This window comes from Vulpes vulpes, chromosome 11 (assembly GCF_048418805.1).
Source record: "Vulpes vulpes isolate BD-2025 chromosome 11, VulVul3, whole genome shotgun sequence".
Lineage (NCBI taxonomy): Eukaryota > Metazoa > Chordata > Mammalia > Carnivora > Canidae > Vulpes > Vulpes vulpes.
In genome coordinates, this window is record NC_132790.1 from 17,262,062 (window position 1) to 17,277,623 (window position 15,562).

Genomic DNA, 15,562 nt, shown 5'->3' on the forward strand with positions numbered 1-15,562 from the left:
ATGGGTCCAGGCCCTACTCTGCCCTAACTCATTGGGTTTCTGTGAGCAGAGTTGACCCCTGCTGTGGGCCTTTCTCCCTATTTGCAAAGTGAGGAAGGAGGGTTCAGTATGGTCTAAGGAAGATCCTTGGAGCTTCATCTTTCTTTGGTGCCAGGATGCTCTTTTCAATAAGAGTTAGCATCTGAATTTGACCCATGGCTAGTTGTTTGGCCGGTGACTCAGCAACCTCAGCAGCATGGACTCTTGTTTCTGTATGACACCCATCCTCCCTCTCAGAGATGAGTTTTGTAGGCCGCAGGAGAGGCAGCCCTGGACTGGAACTTAGGAGACTCAGGGGAAACTATTTCTGTTTCAGTGCTTCAGAAAGGCATTGTAAGACCTCTCTGGAGATTGTTATTAGAGTTCATGAGATGACAGATTGAAAAGTGCTCTAAAAAGCAATTTAGTACAATATGGAGTTGGTGCTATTATTTAAGGAACAAATTCATTTAGCTCCGAGCCTGCAGATGTGCTTGGATCTTTGATGGTTGGGTGATAACCCTGAGAGGAGTGAGAGTGAGGGTAGGATTGGCTAAGCCAGCCAGAGACTAGGTCCTGGGACCTGCTGTTCCTGCCTCTGCTGAGGCCAGTACACAGGGGGCTGCAATCATGCCAGCACACCTGGGCAGGCAGGTCAGGGCCCTTTCAGGTATGGGAGGGATTTCTGATCCCCCTCAATGCCTTTGTGGCTTCCTCAAAACAGTGATCCCGTACCATATCCTGATTGTACCGAGCAAGAAGCTGGGGGGCTCCATGTTCACCGCCAACCCATGGATCTGCATTTCGGGAGAACTGGGTGAGACACAGATCCTGCAGATTCCCAGGAACGTGTTAGAGATGACCTTCGAGGTATGTGTTGCCCAGGGACCACAACCCTAGGCTCTTTGGGGATCTGAGTTTGCAAAGGCTGCTTATGGGAGTTTTCTGCAGGGTTTTATGATGGTCTTGCTCTTATAGTGTTAATGCATTAGCACAGTTGACCTGTTCTGAGATGATCAGAGACTGGAGCCAAGAGTTGACCCAAGAATGAGGGAGCCTCCCCTGTCTAAGCAATCTGGCTGGAAGGCACTTATCCATCTGGACTTGCGTAACTCCCTGCCTATGGCATGATGAGAAATTCCCAAGAGTTCCTTCAGTTGCTGAGCACAAGTGTTCACAGAGACCTCTGAATCTCAGACCACTGTCCCACTTCAGACCCTTCTGCTCCTAGGGCCTGTTCTTCTTTCAGATAGTAGCATCTTCTTTCTCAATCATTTCCCTGTCATGAGAGTGCTCTACCACCAGCCTGACCCTATAAATATTATGGGGCCAGGTTGCAAACAGTCAGTCAGATCTGTGCCTTTGAGTAGTGCCTCTCTTTTCTCTTATTTTCTTGACCTACCTGCCTTTATTTGGTTGTTCTTTCACAGTGCCAGAATCTGGGAAAGCTCACTACGGTACAGATAGGCCATGATAACTCTGGGCTGTATGCCAAGTGGCTGGTGGAGTATGTGATGGTCAGGAATGAGATCACAGGACATACGTACAAGTAAGTGTTCCCTTAGCTGTGCCCTAAGATAGTGGGCAAGGTATACTACAGGGGCTGGTTTTTATGCCTGGTATATGGAATTCTCAAGGAGACCCTTTAAGTTGTGGTGGACTGAGGTGCTTCCTATTTGGCTTTGTCTCATGCATCTGAAAAGAAATAGGAGGGTTTTCCAAGCTAAGATGTATGATGTTACTGTACACAGTTTCCAGGCCACCCATCATTCTGGTGGTTTTCTCAGTGATGCACAGTGGAATGGATGAACAGGGCCTTGAGGCATCCCCAGCCTGGTTTCAGAGCCTGTCTCCAAGGATTAGCATTTTGATGGCTTTTGCTGAGCAGCAAGGGGAAGGATACTGGAGGAGTTAGCAGCTCTGACAAGCCATTGCTTGATCTTTAGGTTCCCATGTGGTCGGTGGTTGGGGAAGGGCATAGATGATGGGAGCCTGGAGCGGGTCCTGGTTGGGGAGCTGCTCACATCCCAGCCTGAGGTGGATGAGAGGCCGTGCCGGACCCCACCCTTGCAGCAGTCTCCCAGTGTCATCCGGAGGCTCGTTACCATCTCACCCAACAACAAGCCCAGTAAGTAGGAGGGGCTGGGCCCTCATGCCACCCAGGTGGGGAATGTGAGGTGTCTGGGAACCCTGATGTGGGAGTCCAGACTCCAGCCTGTGCATCTACCTCAGAAACTACTTTTGCCTACAAAGCAGCCTCAGGCATTTGTCGCCTTCCTCTCATGAATCCGTGTGTGTGTGTGTGTGTGTGTATGTATGTGTATGTGTATGTGTGTCGGGGGTGGGGTGTCACACTCCTTAGAGGCCTAGAAGGAGAGAGGAGAGCTCATGCATCCCGGCCTAGGTCCTCTGTACTAACTTATATATGGTTCCAGAGAGGAAAGGGATCTACCTTCTGGCCTTCTCCTTCCTTATTCCTGGGGCTTACAATCAAGTCTTGGCCTTCTTTTGGTTGCCAGAAGTTCCAGGGTAAAATGGAAAATAAACTTTACCAGCATCTCTTAAGGTATTAGCTTCCTAGGGTCCAGGCTCTCCTGCCTCTCCTTTGAGCGCTTCTATGTCCTCAGTCATTATGCTCAGTCAGCTAAGCATGACTAGCCTCTGAGATTGATTAGGGATGTCTGCTTGATTTTTATCAGAGCTGAACACTGGGCAGATCCAGGAGTCCATCGGGGAGGCAGTCAATGGCATTGTGAAGCACTTCCATAAGCCTGAGAAAGAGGTAAGGCTTCCTGCCTTCCAACCCAAGACTTTACATTGAATAAGAGAGAATTATCTTTTTCCAGGCCCATGTAGTGTGGATAACCCAGAGCTCTAGAGTGTGTGCCTTAGTTTGACATGGAGCACCTTTCCTTAGGGGCTGCTGCCTTGGGTTACCCTGTTTTCCTTACACACTAATGACCCAGTGAGTCCCTGGGCCCCTAATGAACAGTGTATATTTCTGTCCTCTTCTGGATTTGCCTGGGCCTCCCTGAGTAGTGGTCACTCTGGCTTTGTCCCTCTAGTGGGGACCTAGATCCATTGTCTGTTTGGGAGCTATTCACTGATAGCTGCTCTGTGCCACTCACTGTGCCAGGTGCTAGGGGAGATAGGATGTGCTAGCCAGTGTTTTGCTGCCCTCCAGGTGTGGACTGTGGGTTTGGGGAAGCAGTGGTGGGAAGGTAGCTTGGCTAAGGCAAGCCTGGCATTCTCTCCTGTTTCCTTATATAGCGAGGCAGTCTGACGCTGTTGCTTTGTGGAGAATGTGGCCTTGTCTCGGCCCTGGAACAGGCTTTCCAACATGGATTTAAATCTCCCCGGCTCTTCAAAAATGTCTTCATTTGGGATTTCCTGGGTGAGTTGAGCCACGGTGTGAGGTTGGGAAAAGCATGCAGAAACATGGGGACCCACCAAGATAATGTGAGTGCTGACCACTGGAGTCTGAGGTGCAGAAGCCAAGCCAGGTGACTCTCAAATTAGATCTGTTGTGTTTGCTCTGGCCTGCCTGCCTTTCTTTTCTTTCTTTCTTTTTTTCTTTTTTCTTTCTTTCATTCATTCATTTTTAAATTTATTTTTATTTTTAAAGATTTTATTTATTCATGAGAGACAGAGAGAGAGAGAGAGAGAGGCAGAGAGGCAGAAGGAGGAGGAGCAGGCTCCATGCAGGGAGCCTGATGTGGGACTCGATCCTGGGTCTCCAGGATCAGGCCCTCAGCTGAAGACAGTACTAAACCGCTGAGCCACCTGGGCTGCCCCATTCATTTTTTTTTTTTTTTATAATAAGTTTATTTTTTATTGGTGTTCAATTTGCCAACATACAGAATTACACCCAGTGCTCATCCCGTCAAGTGCCCCTCTCAGTGCCCATCACCCATTCACCCCCACCCCCCGCCCTCCTCCCCTTCCACCACCCCTAGTTCGTTCCCCAGAGTTAGGAGTCTTTATCTTCTGTCTCCCTTTCTGATATTTCCCACACATTTCTTCTCCCTTCCCTTATATTCCCTTTCACTATTATTTATATTCCCCAAATGAATGAGAACATATAATGTTTGTCCTTCTCTGATTGACTCATTTCACTCAGCATAATACCCTCCAGTTCCATCCACGTCGAAGCAAATGGTGGGTATTTGTCATTTCTAATGGCTGAGTAATATTCCATTGTATACATAAACCACATCTTCTTTATCCATTCATCTTTCAGTGGACACCGAGGCGCCTTCCACAGTTTGGCTATTGTAGACATTGCTGCTAGAAACATCGGGGTGCAGGTGTCCCGGTGTTTCATTGCATCTGTATCTTTGGGGTAAATCCCCAACAGTGCAATTGCTGGGTCGTAGGGCCCCATTCATTTTTTTATTTGAGAGCGAGAGCACAAGCTGGGGGTGGGTAGAGGCAGAGGGAGAAGCAAGTTCTCCGTCCTAGGATCATGACCTGAGCCAAAGGCAGACACTTAACTGACTAAGCCTCCCAGGTGCCCTGCTCTGGCTTTTTTTTTTTCTTAAATTTAAGATTTTATATATTTATTCATTAAGACACAGAGAAAGAGAGGCAGAGACACAGGCAGAGGGAGAAACAGGCTTCATGCAGGGAGACTGACATGGGACTTGATCCCGGGTTTCCAGGATCAGGCCTTGGGCTGAAGACGGTGCTAAACTGCTGAGCCACCCGGGCTGCCCTGCTCTGGCTTTTCTTGGAAGCTTAGTCATGAGTCCTCACGCTTTCTCCTTGTTGATCCAAAAGGCCAGTTGATAGTATTTGGAGCCCCAGCCCTGGGTGTACCCACTTGGAAAATTTTCATGCAAGAATATTTTCCCTTGGGCAACCCCGGTTGCGCAGCGGTTTAGCGCCGCCTGCAGCCTGGGGTGTGATCTTGGAGACCCAGGATTGAGTCCCATGTCGGGCTCTCTGCATGGAGCCTGCTTCTCCCTCTGCCTGTGACTCTGCCTCTCTCTCTCTCTCTCTCTCTCTCTCTCTCTCTCTCTGAATAAATAAAATCTTAAAAAAAAAAAAAAGAATATTTTCCCTCAAGAGTGTTTTTCTTTCTAATTCTTTTTTTAATCTTCAGACTAGGGAAAGGACCATCTTTAAATCAAGGACCACATAAAGAAATTTAAAACAGAAGAATAGGGACCTTCTATTTTGAAATGGGACCAGTGATGTCAGAACATTCATGTTACTCACATTGAGTTAACCTGCATCAACATGGAGAGCCTCATGGCTAATGGCCTGCAGGACACTCAGGGATAGGTTGGTTTTGAAAGCCTTTGTCATTGGCAAGCTTTTCTACTATTCACAGAAAAAGCACAAACCTATTACGAGACTTTGGAGCAGAACGAACTTGTCCCTGAGGAAAACTGGCATACAAGGGCCCGGAACTTCTGCCGATTTGTCACTGCAATCAATAATACTCCCCGGAACATAGGCAAGGACGGCAAATTTCAAATGCTGGTGTGCTTGGGAGCCAGGTACTGCATGCAGCCTTGTGGCCCAGAATGCACAGCACCCAGCCTTGGAGGTGGAGCCTAGCATAGTGTAGGGGGTGGGAGTGGCTAATGACCAGAGGTCATTGGGCAAGTGAGGCTTTGGGGGTCCTTCATTTCCATGTACAAAGTCTATGTGTAGAGAGATGTGGAGGGCTGGGGATGAGAGTGTGTGTGACTGGATGGGGACATTTTGGTGGAAAGAAATAAAAACATCCCACTGGTGAAATTTGAAGCAGAGTTCTATCTAGTCATTCCTTCAACAAAGATTCGAATGCACTAGGCCTTATGGAAGACAGTGGGAATGAGCTGAATAAAGCGTGGTTCCTACCATTTAGAAGGTTGCTTGACCTAATTAAATACAGTATAAGGCAGAAGGTTGTGAGAGACCCAAAAGGAAACATGCATTCATAAGTTATTCTGAAGCTGTAGAGGAGAAAGATCAGAGAAGTGAGGAGGTGCTATTTGAGGTGAGTCATAATGGAAGGGTAGAAGTGGAGGAGTTTGAAGCAGACAGAACTAGCAGAGGATTTGGGGTTAGGAAATAACAGGTAAACATGGGAAGGGCAGTTGTAGGAGACAGCTGAAAGGAGGCTGGGGGCTTTGGGGAGTTGGGACAGAGGATCCGTCCATAGGAGGACAGAGTTGTTCCATCATGGGACTGAAATGATAGTAATGTGATAACCATGGATGGTATGCGTCTGAGTGGACAGTTTGTTAGGGGCTATTCCAGTGGGTCAGGTAAGAACATGAATGCTAAATAAACTTAAGGCAGTACTTCATTTGGGGCAAAGAAGGGAAGAATTTGGCATAGTTGTTAAAAACAGACTCTGGAACCAGATACACTAGGTTCATATTCTCAGATCAGCCCCTTACTAGCCATACGAACTTGGATAAGCTCCCTAACTTATGGCTACCTCAATTTCTTCATCTATAAAGAAGGGCTAATAATAACACTGATAGCACGTACCTCATATCATAGAGTTGTTATGAAGGTTAAAGCTCTTAAAACAGTGTCTGGCACATGCCAAGTGCTATGTGGATGTGAGCTCTTAGGATTATTACAGGTGGTGATAGCTCTGGTAAGGAGTAATGGTCAGAGACAGATTGGCTTTTGAGATGGAAGAGGTGGTGCTGACTGGACCTGGTGTCTGGCTGGTGGTGGGCTTGTCTAGGGGAGCAGAAGAAGGCAGGGGAGGACGTATGGACCTGGTGGCAGGTAAGTGGGTCAATTTGTGTTGGTGTCCCTGGGGTTGAGTAGTCCCTAGTAGGAGCCTTTTAAAGCCATGTAAGGCCTTTTGTCAAGCATTTTTAAGAGATGGAGAGGGGTTTGGGGAGCTGTCTACTTCTCCAGCTTCAGACTTTGTTCAAGGAGTGATGGAGAAAGTTTCCCCTTTGGCCTTGTACTAACTGTCTCCCTTTCCCTTCCCTTTTGATCCATCTGGACTGACCCTTCCCTGCCAGAGATCACCTCCTACACCATTGGATTGCCTTGCTGGCCGACTGCCCCATCACCGCACACATGTATGAGGATGTGGCGCTAATCAAAGACCATACACTTGTCAATTCCTTGATCCGCGTGCTGCAGACATTGCAGGAGTTCAACATCACACTGGAGACATCCCTTGTCAAGGGCATCGACATCTGACCTCCCAGCACCAGCTAGCAGCAGGACCAAGAGAGACTCACCCTGCAGCTCTGACCCTTCTTCCAAAGGGGATTTAAGCAAGTTGTGCAGGAGACAGAGAGGAAATGTACACTCACTGTAAAAAAGAAAAGTAGAGGATTTTTGGAATAAATAATCTATTTTAGAGTTTATTTGCTGATTTGCTTTTTACACACTTTCATGTGAAAGAGTGATAGGGAGAGGGAGACGAGGTTGGTGCCGCTTATTTTGAAGCTGGTGCCCTCCCTCGCCGTGGCCGCTTGCTGGGAGCTGCGGCCTCCTCGGACTGAGCCTGCGGTGCACGGGTGGGGCAGTTCTGCTTCCTCACCTGCGCCCGGTCATGAGGCCATTCCACGTTGTTTTTAAACTAATGTTTTCTATATTAACATTGTTATGGATATTTGGCTTTCACGGGCCACACACAGGTGTGCTGAGCAGGAAGCCCTAAGCTCCAATCAAAGGGATTTTTAGTAGTGCCTCTGCAAGCACTGATGAGTCAGTCCCACATCTTTGCTTTTTCTGTCAGTATTATTTGGAACGGAGACATGCCGGGATGCACCGTCGTGCAGAAGATCACATTTCCTCTTGGCACACAGCTGCACAGAAGTAAACATAAGCATGTTTTAACAGGTTTTCTGTTTCTTTTTTTTTCCTATTATTTATTTAACCCTCCATTGTGTGTTTTAAATCTTTTTCTCTTTTCTTTTTTCTTTGTTCTTAAGGAAGGAAAAAGCTTGTCACAGTCTAACTGGCTATGTTATTATTGTTAAATTTATGTTGTTTTGCAACCTAGAAACCAGCTACAGTATGGCCCACTTAATAAAACACCTGAAACAAAACTGCATGGATCCCTGACGTTTATGGGGGTTTGTGAGCAGTGGGTGGCGGAAGGTATGGTTTGGTCCATGTGAGAAGATCAGTGTGAGAGCTGTGGCATTGCCTTGGCTCCTCCCTCAGCTGCCCAGGGTGCCCCCTCAGGGTCTCCTGAGTCCTCCCTGCTGCAGCATCAGGAGCTTTCATAGTTCTTAACTCAACTGGTTATTTGAGAAGGATGTAGATAAGGGTTATTTACCCGATCCACAGAAGAAGAGGCTGAAGCACAGAGGGGAAGAGACCTGGCTGGGGTTACAAAGGTCACTTGACTGAGACAAGATGGATATTTCTTGAAGGGTAAGAAGACCAGGTATGGGAACATAGGGCACATGAGACCCTGTTTGCCCTCAAGGAAAAAAAGCTTTTTCTTGAGAGAAGGATTTGTTTTTCCCAGGATGGTAGGTAGTAGAGCTTTATGAGGGTCCTGGAAACCAGCTTCCTTCAGTTTTATTCTTCGTGGCTTGGTCAGGTAGAGGGCCTCAAACCAATTAATGTTTCTTATGATTTCCTGGTTTTGCCTTTATGTTCTGTCTGCCTGGATGGAATGCTTCCCTTGGTGCCTACTTCCTGTTTATTGTTCAAGGTTACTTTAGGAGTTACCTACTATGAAGCCTTCCCTAATCCTCCCTGAGCACAGGTAATCATTCTGTCATTGTGCTCCTGTAGTCGCTTAGATGCTGGTACCTCCTCTCTGGGTTGTTGCTGCTTTCGTGTTGGGCCCACTCCCTAAGTTATGAGCTCTGGAGAGTCCAGAGAGGGTCTCTTAATTCATTTCCATCTCTGGTGACTGGCTGGTGGTAAGTGCCTAGGTAAGGCTTTTTGAAGAGGTGAGGAAAGGGACTGGCAGCTTTGAGGACGGCTGCAGTGCAATATCCTGCCAGCAGGGGATGTGAGTGGGACGTGGGAGTCTTAATTTTTTTGGAAGTTGAGTAGGTAGGCAGGGATTTGGGAGCAGGAAGGGAGATTCCTGGCTGGGCAGGAAGGGCAGCATAGAACCCACTGCATGTATATTGTGGGTCTATGCCAGAGATGACCTTAAGCCAGGTGCTTTACCCACATACTTCTCCCTTTTCCTTATACCTCTGCAAGGCAAGTGTAGATTATCACTGGTTTAGAGGTGGGAAAATTGAATGTCAGAGAAATTTAGTCACTTGCCCAAGGCCACACATCTGATAAGTAGTTTGCAGTTACCAGAACTGTCTCCAAACTTGTGGCTTTTCAACTGACAACTACTACTTTGATTCAGGTTTCTGCTCAGATGTCCTCTGAGAGATTTACCCTGACCACTCTAAAATACCAAGTCCCATCAGTCACTTTTATCCCCTTATTCTACTTATCTTCCTTCCTAACACCATCATTGTACTAATTATTTGCTAATTCTAAATGTTAGATTTATGAGGGAAGGATACAGTCCATTCACAAAGTAGCAACTGGCATATGGTAGATACCCAGTAAGTATCTGTGGAATAAATGAATTCATTGGCAGTGGTTAAGATGATGGACTATGGAGCCAAAAGTCTGTCATTTAAATCCTTGCACTGCTAATGTGAACTAGAGTAAGCCACTTAATTCCTGAACCTCTGTTTACTCATCATCTGTAAAATGGGAATGATAGTGCCTGCATCAAAGGGTTGTTGTTACTAGTTGAGTACGCATATGCCTGGAACAGGGTCATGTGTGTAGTAAGTGCTAGATGAATATTGGTTGTTGTTACTGTCGTATTGTATCAAGCCCTGCTTCCTCACTGAGACCAAGACTCCTGGTCCTCAAGGAACTCAGAGACAAGTACTGCTGTCGGGGAGTATAACATCAGGGAAGGTATTGACCATAATGGGTTGTACTTAGGGTAGAGAACTGTTGGAAAGAGTGGATGTTGCATGTAGAGAGAATAGCATGAGCAAAGGCATGGAGATGTGAAGGAACCAACCAGATTGAGATGCTCCAGGAAGTCTAGTGATAGAGTCAAACCTGAGATAGGGAAGGGAGCAGATTTGTGGGCTCCACACCCATAAAGTAGGAGACAAGGAAAAGGCTTGAACTTTGCTGGTACTCTGTAGATGTGGACTAAAGGAAAGACCACATGCTGCAGCACAAAACCCAGAGCCATGTCACCTGTATGTGGCATTCCTAGTACACCCTTAGACCTGTGAAGAATATTACTGCTGCTTTGGGCCCTCCTTATGTGACATGAGACATGGAAACTTGTGGTCAGAGCACAACTGCTGGGCTAAGGCATGGCATCTGTGTGTCTCACATGCGGTCTGTGGCCTGAAAAGTCCACACAACTGACTCATCTCATGACAGGGCCTTTTATGTCTCAGGTTATAAGGGGAGGAGTATCATTTAGGTAACCTAGGAGTACTTCTTTATCTTTTTCCAGCTTTTAGGTGGAAGTTAATGACCCTTTCTATATGTGGTGATGAGTCCAACTCGTACAGCTGTCCAGTTGGTCATGGCTCTGTGTGGTGGGTGTGCAGCACCCAGCACTTAGTTACGTGCTTTAGTGGAAGGTGCTGGTGGCCTCAGTCAGCCAAAACAGTGAAGGAGCAACACTCTTTTTAGCAGACTTTGCTGAGAAGGTGAGTGTGAATCATGTTTTAGAAATCAAGGTTCTCCTGGGACCATCTATCTCTGTTCCTTCTAACAGCTGATTCTGCTGTGAATATCTCACTTTCTACCATGTTTTGTTTTATAATCTGCAAATCTTTTTTGGAATGATGTGTGATTTAAGAGAACAGATGTGTTTAGTAGTTCAGTATTTCAGGGACACTTGAGTCAACTGCCTCTCCAGTAGCCTTGGGTAGATGAAATGTATTCAGTTCAAGTGCTGCCTGCTTTGGCTTTTGCACCTGCTCTAATTCAGTGCTTCTCCAATCTGAGATTTCAGGGACTGACAAACAAGCATGCAGATGAACTCAGTGAATTATTACAGAGTGAGTACCCTGTAACCACCACCAGGTCTAGAATAGAGTTCTGTCAGCCTTCCCAGAGTCCCCATTGTTCCTCAGCCCAGTCTCAGCTGCCTCCTTCCTTCCAACTTTGTGACCTTTATATTAACTACTTCCTTGAGTTTCTTTATTGTTTGATCACCCAAGTGTACATCCCTACACACTATAGTACCATATTGATTTTCTTTTTAACTTGATGTATCTTTTAAGTCTTTTTTTTTAATCTGAAGGATTCCCTCTACTCCTTTCCTTTCCTTATAGTTTGCCTGGATCCTATAGTTTCCCACAGCCTAGATTTTGCTAATTTTATGTTGGTGCAATTCAGTGTGCTCCTTCCCTATAAATCAGCTAGATCCAGAGACCTGATTTGCCTGAGGTTTGATCCCTTTGATGAGACTCTAGGTGGTGGTGTACTCATTTATCAGAAGGCACATCATGTCTGGTATTCACTTTTTTTTATGTTAGCAGCTATCATCCTGTAAGTAATTCACTGGGAGGAGGTGGTAACATGGAGATATTTTAATCATTTTGTTTCATTTATTAGGTGGAATAATTTTATAAGGAGATTTCTGCCCTTCATGTATTTGTCAGTAGAGTATATAGGAAAGGCAGGGTAAGTGTTTAAATTCTTTCCTTTTATTAACTTTTAAGATAATGTACTGGACTGGTTCTCAGTTATCCTCAGAAGGTGGCTGTTTTTTTAAAAAACATTGTTATGAACTCACGGACTTAACGTGTATTTAATGGATTTTGTTCCATTGAAGTTATTACCAATTGTCCCATCCTGGTAGTTGGGAGCCTTTTCAGATTGCCTGCTGAGTTGTTTCACATGACTCTGGTGACTGCTTTGTGGAATTTCAGGATGTCCTAGGCTCATCTTGTACATTTTCTGTCTCAGGCTTGGAATCAGCTATTTGTCTAAGAAGCTCTGGGTTTTACCCATTCCTGCCATCTCTTGTTGTTCAGGCGTATTTATCTCTGCCAAGATGGTGACTCTCCTCTGCTGGACCTCAGACATAAGAAGTCCAAAGTACCCTGGTGGCAGGTGATGCTTGTGGTTCAGCGCACTGGCTCCTGCAGAATGTAGCTCTGGCAAGTGACTCCTCTGGTGCCAGTATTCCAACTCTGCAGAACTTAGAGTTGCAGGTATATAAGGCACAGTATCCCTTAGTAGGTCCTTGGAAGTGATGGTAAGTATGGCCACTCCTTCTTCTGCCTCTTAGTTCCTAGACCCATGTATTCTTCCTTAGGGACATAGCCCCACATAAAAGTCTCTGATGTAATGCAAATACTAGATCCTGAAGGATGGCACCCAATTCTTACAGATTACTGCCTCAGATTATTGAAGCTAGTGCTTTAGTAGTGCCCTTAGAGGGTCAATCCAGTGCTCTTTGAGGTTGGTCACTTCTGGATGGTATAGTACATATAAGACCAGTATAAGCATATATGACTTAATGTTATGGACCCACTCTCTAATTTCCTTTATTGTTAAATGAGTGTGCTGGTTGGATGCTATGCTGGATGGAATCCTATACCTAAGGATTAGGTAGTCTCTAAGCTTCTGGATATTGGTGCTGGCTGAGGTTCTATGGGAAAAGAAAGCAAACCTATTTCCAGAATATATCTCTATCTCTGTGAGGATGAACTTCTGGCCCTGCCAGGATGGAAAAGGCCTGATGTAGTTGATTTGCGAGCGAGTGCCTTTTTAGGTTCCTCAAGGAATAGTGTTGTATCTGGGCTGAGCATTAGTCTCTTGCTGGCAGATTGGCCATTCAGAGGCAGCAGTAGCTAGATTAGTTTTGGTATGTGGGAGTCTGTGCTCTTAGGCCTATGTGTAGCTTCCACTTCTGCCTCTGTGACCCACTCCATTCATATGCCTATTGTGCTAGTTCCTGGATGGCCAATGAATGACAAAGTGGCTGAGTCATTTAATCTACTTAGTTCAGTTCTTTTCAGTGGTGAGTGCTCTCTGGTGTGTACTAATGTGTGATAGAAAAATCTTCATACTTTGTGCCTACTTCCAAATGTCCAGCCACATGCTATACCCCAGACCTTCTTGTCTCCAATATTCCACACCTTTTTCTTTCTTTCTTTCTTTTTTTTTTTTCCCAGACCTTTTTCTTCCAGTCCCCTGACTAGCCAGCTAGACCATTGGCCACTGTTCAGGAATGTATATGTGGTCTCTCATATATAGTCTCCTTCCATAACCATTTGTAGCTCTGCTCATTGGGAAGATTTTCCCTTGCTTCCCACTGTCTTTCAAGGCAATCTTTGAATGTGACTGTCATGCAACCACTGTCCATTTCTGTCTTCCAGCCACACACCAAGCTGACCCCTCAGCAAACCAAGCTTGGTCACCATTTCCATTTTACAGTGAACTACTAATGCCTGTGCCTGACTTATGGTTTAGCAGAGCCCAGTTCATGACAGTAAGTTCTTGATGTATTGTCACTTTTAAATGCTCTCAAGCATTTCATATAAACCTGGGCCCAGTCATGTGCCAGGAACTGTTTCTCAAAAGGTATAGAATTCTCTGTTGCAAATGGCATGGTTTTCCTCCAGAATCCTAGGTGTCGCTTTGTGATCCTTTCTAATTATTGGAGCTGGATGAAGTATATGGAAGTTCATTAATTTTTCATACTAAAAAGATTTAGGGGCGCCTGGGTGGCTCAGTCAGTTGAACATCCAGCTCTTGATTTTGGCTCAGGTCATGATCTCACAGTGGAATCTGGGTTGAGATTTTCTCTCTCCCTATATCCCAGCACATGCGTGCTCTCTCTCTCTCTCCCTCTCTCTTTCTCCCTCTCTCTCTCTCTCTCTCTCTCTCAAATAAAATATTTTCTAAAAAGATTTAGCAATATATATGGTTCTTGGCTTTGTGGAGTTTGCAGTCTAATGAAGAGAGAGATATTTTTAAAAAATCATTCAAATGTTAAGTTGCAACTGTGATAAGTTCTATAAAGATACCCAAGGCTATGAGAACCAAGGGGGATTTGGCCTGGTCAGTGAAGTCAGAAGGACTTCCTGAGGTTGAAGGTTGAAACTGACTAGCAAATGAGGAGGAAGGGAAGACTGTCTAGGTAGAGGGAGCAACCTTATACCAAATGTCTGGAAAGGAGTAGAGAACAGCTGGAGCAGAAGATGGTGGGGAGTGTGGTGGGGATGAGGCTGAGCAAGAGGTGGAGCCCAGCTGTGTAGGGCCATAGAGACCACTGGAGGGAGTTTACTGTTAGAGCCCTGAGAAGTCATGCAAAGGTTTCCTGAAGGTGGGTGACAGGTTCAGATTTTCATTTTGAGGAAAGAATATGCACCTCCCAGTTAGTGGCCAAATGGGAGATGCGAGCAGCTTGGACTAGGGGTGGTGGAGTTGAAGGGAAGGGGGTTCTAGAGTTGCTTTAGAGGCAAGACTGATAGGACGTGGTGATGGATTGGGTATGGAGTGAGGAAGCAGAGTTGTCAAGGATATCTCTTAGGCCTCAGGGGTGCATAGTCTACACTAAAGTTCAATATTGCAGACCTGTGCTTGTAGCCAAGTTAAAAGGTGTGGGATGGTGTGTATATCCATGCTTACTGGCTCACTTACCTGTGGGACATCCTCAAGCTCTTTTGAACTTCCTTTACTCATACTAATTCCGAGGGAGGCGAGGCTGCCTGAGCACATGAGGTTTCTTGAAACTTGAGGTTCCTCCTCCTCATCCTGCTGTTTCCCGTGGAGTGAGGCAGGCCCTGAACATTTCTGCTTTGTCTCGTAGGCTGGGGTTGCAGTGATCTCAACTTCCGAAAGAGGCTTATTATAGGGGTCTGACCTTTAACTCAAGCTGTACAGGCTGGACAGTTGCAGCCACCTCGGAACTGCAGGATTAATTGCTGAGAGCCTGGTTTTGATTGCTGACCCCAGACCTGAGCCAAGAACAACCGTGGACCAAATTGGTTGTTACTTTTTCATCTTGGTTCAACTCTTGGTTCCTGATCTCTTACTCCATCTTTAGTAAGTTCTGGCTCTGGAGGCAGACAATACCTTCCCACCTCTGTGGGCTGTCATGGACAGACAACTCTTTGAACCTTTATGTTCCGCTTTACAAAATGTTGCTGTTTTCATTGGTGTTACAACTGAGAACCAAAAACATTGAATACATTAGGGACAGGTCTTCTAATAAAGAAACCTTTAAACAAGATACTGTTAGCCTTTGAAAAAACTTCTTGGTCTTATGTATGTGCCTCTTTATTTCAGTTTTGGGGATTGAAGGAAACTCTGGTGAGAGCTAGAATTGGGTGACCTCAGCCTACCACACACACTAGCACATCTGGTTGTGCAGTTTTCTAAGTTTACTCTAGCATGATGAGACAACATGGATTTATACAACTTTGTAGAGAAAAGCAATTGGAAAGTTGAATTAAAATTGGTGCTTGGTTTTGTTTGCAACATATTTCAATTTATTGAATTCACAAAGGTGATTCTCTTGGGTAGTTACTTATTTAGAATAAGGTTTCTAAATCCCAAATGCAGGCTTCAGTCTGGAAAGCTGAATTAGGTAGGT

General features: G+C 45.6%; 1 protein-coding gene across 3 annotated transcripts in view; it reads left to right on the plus strand.

Moving 5' to 3' along the window:
- DENND5A (DENN domain containing 5A) overlaps positions 1-8,042 on the plus strand; it is a 108,848-nt gene extending 100,806 nt beyond the window's left edge. For 2 of the 3 annotated variants that reach the window (XM_026008148.2, XM_072727326.1), the window contains 7 exons: positions 743-888; positions 1,449-1,567; positions 1,965-2,146; positions 2,718-2,800; positions 3,289-3,412; positions 5,354-5,522; positions 7,002-8,042. In XM_026008148.2, coding sequence (XP_025863933.2) covers positions 743-888; positions 1,449-1,567; positions 1,965-2,146; positions 2,718-2,800; positions 3,289-3,412; positions 5,354-5,522; positions 7,002-7,185 — 1,007 coding nt within the window. In that variant the 3' untranslated portion in view covers positions 7,186-8,042. The remainder of the gene's footprint in view (positions 1-742; positions 889-1,448; positions 1,568-1,964; positions 2,147-2,717; positions 2,801-3,288; positions 3,413-5,353; positions 5,523-7,001) is intronic. The other variant, XM_072727327.1, reaches the window with a different exon arrangement.
- Positions 8,043-15,562: the final 7,520 nt, after the last annotated feature.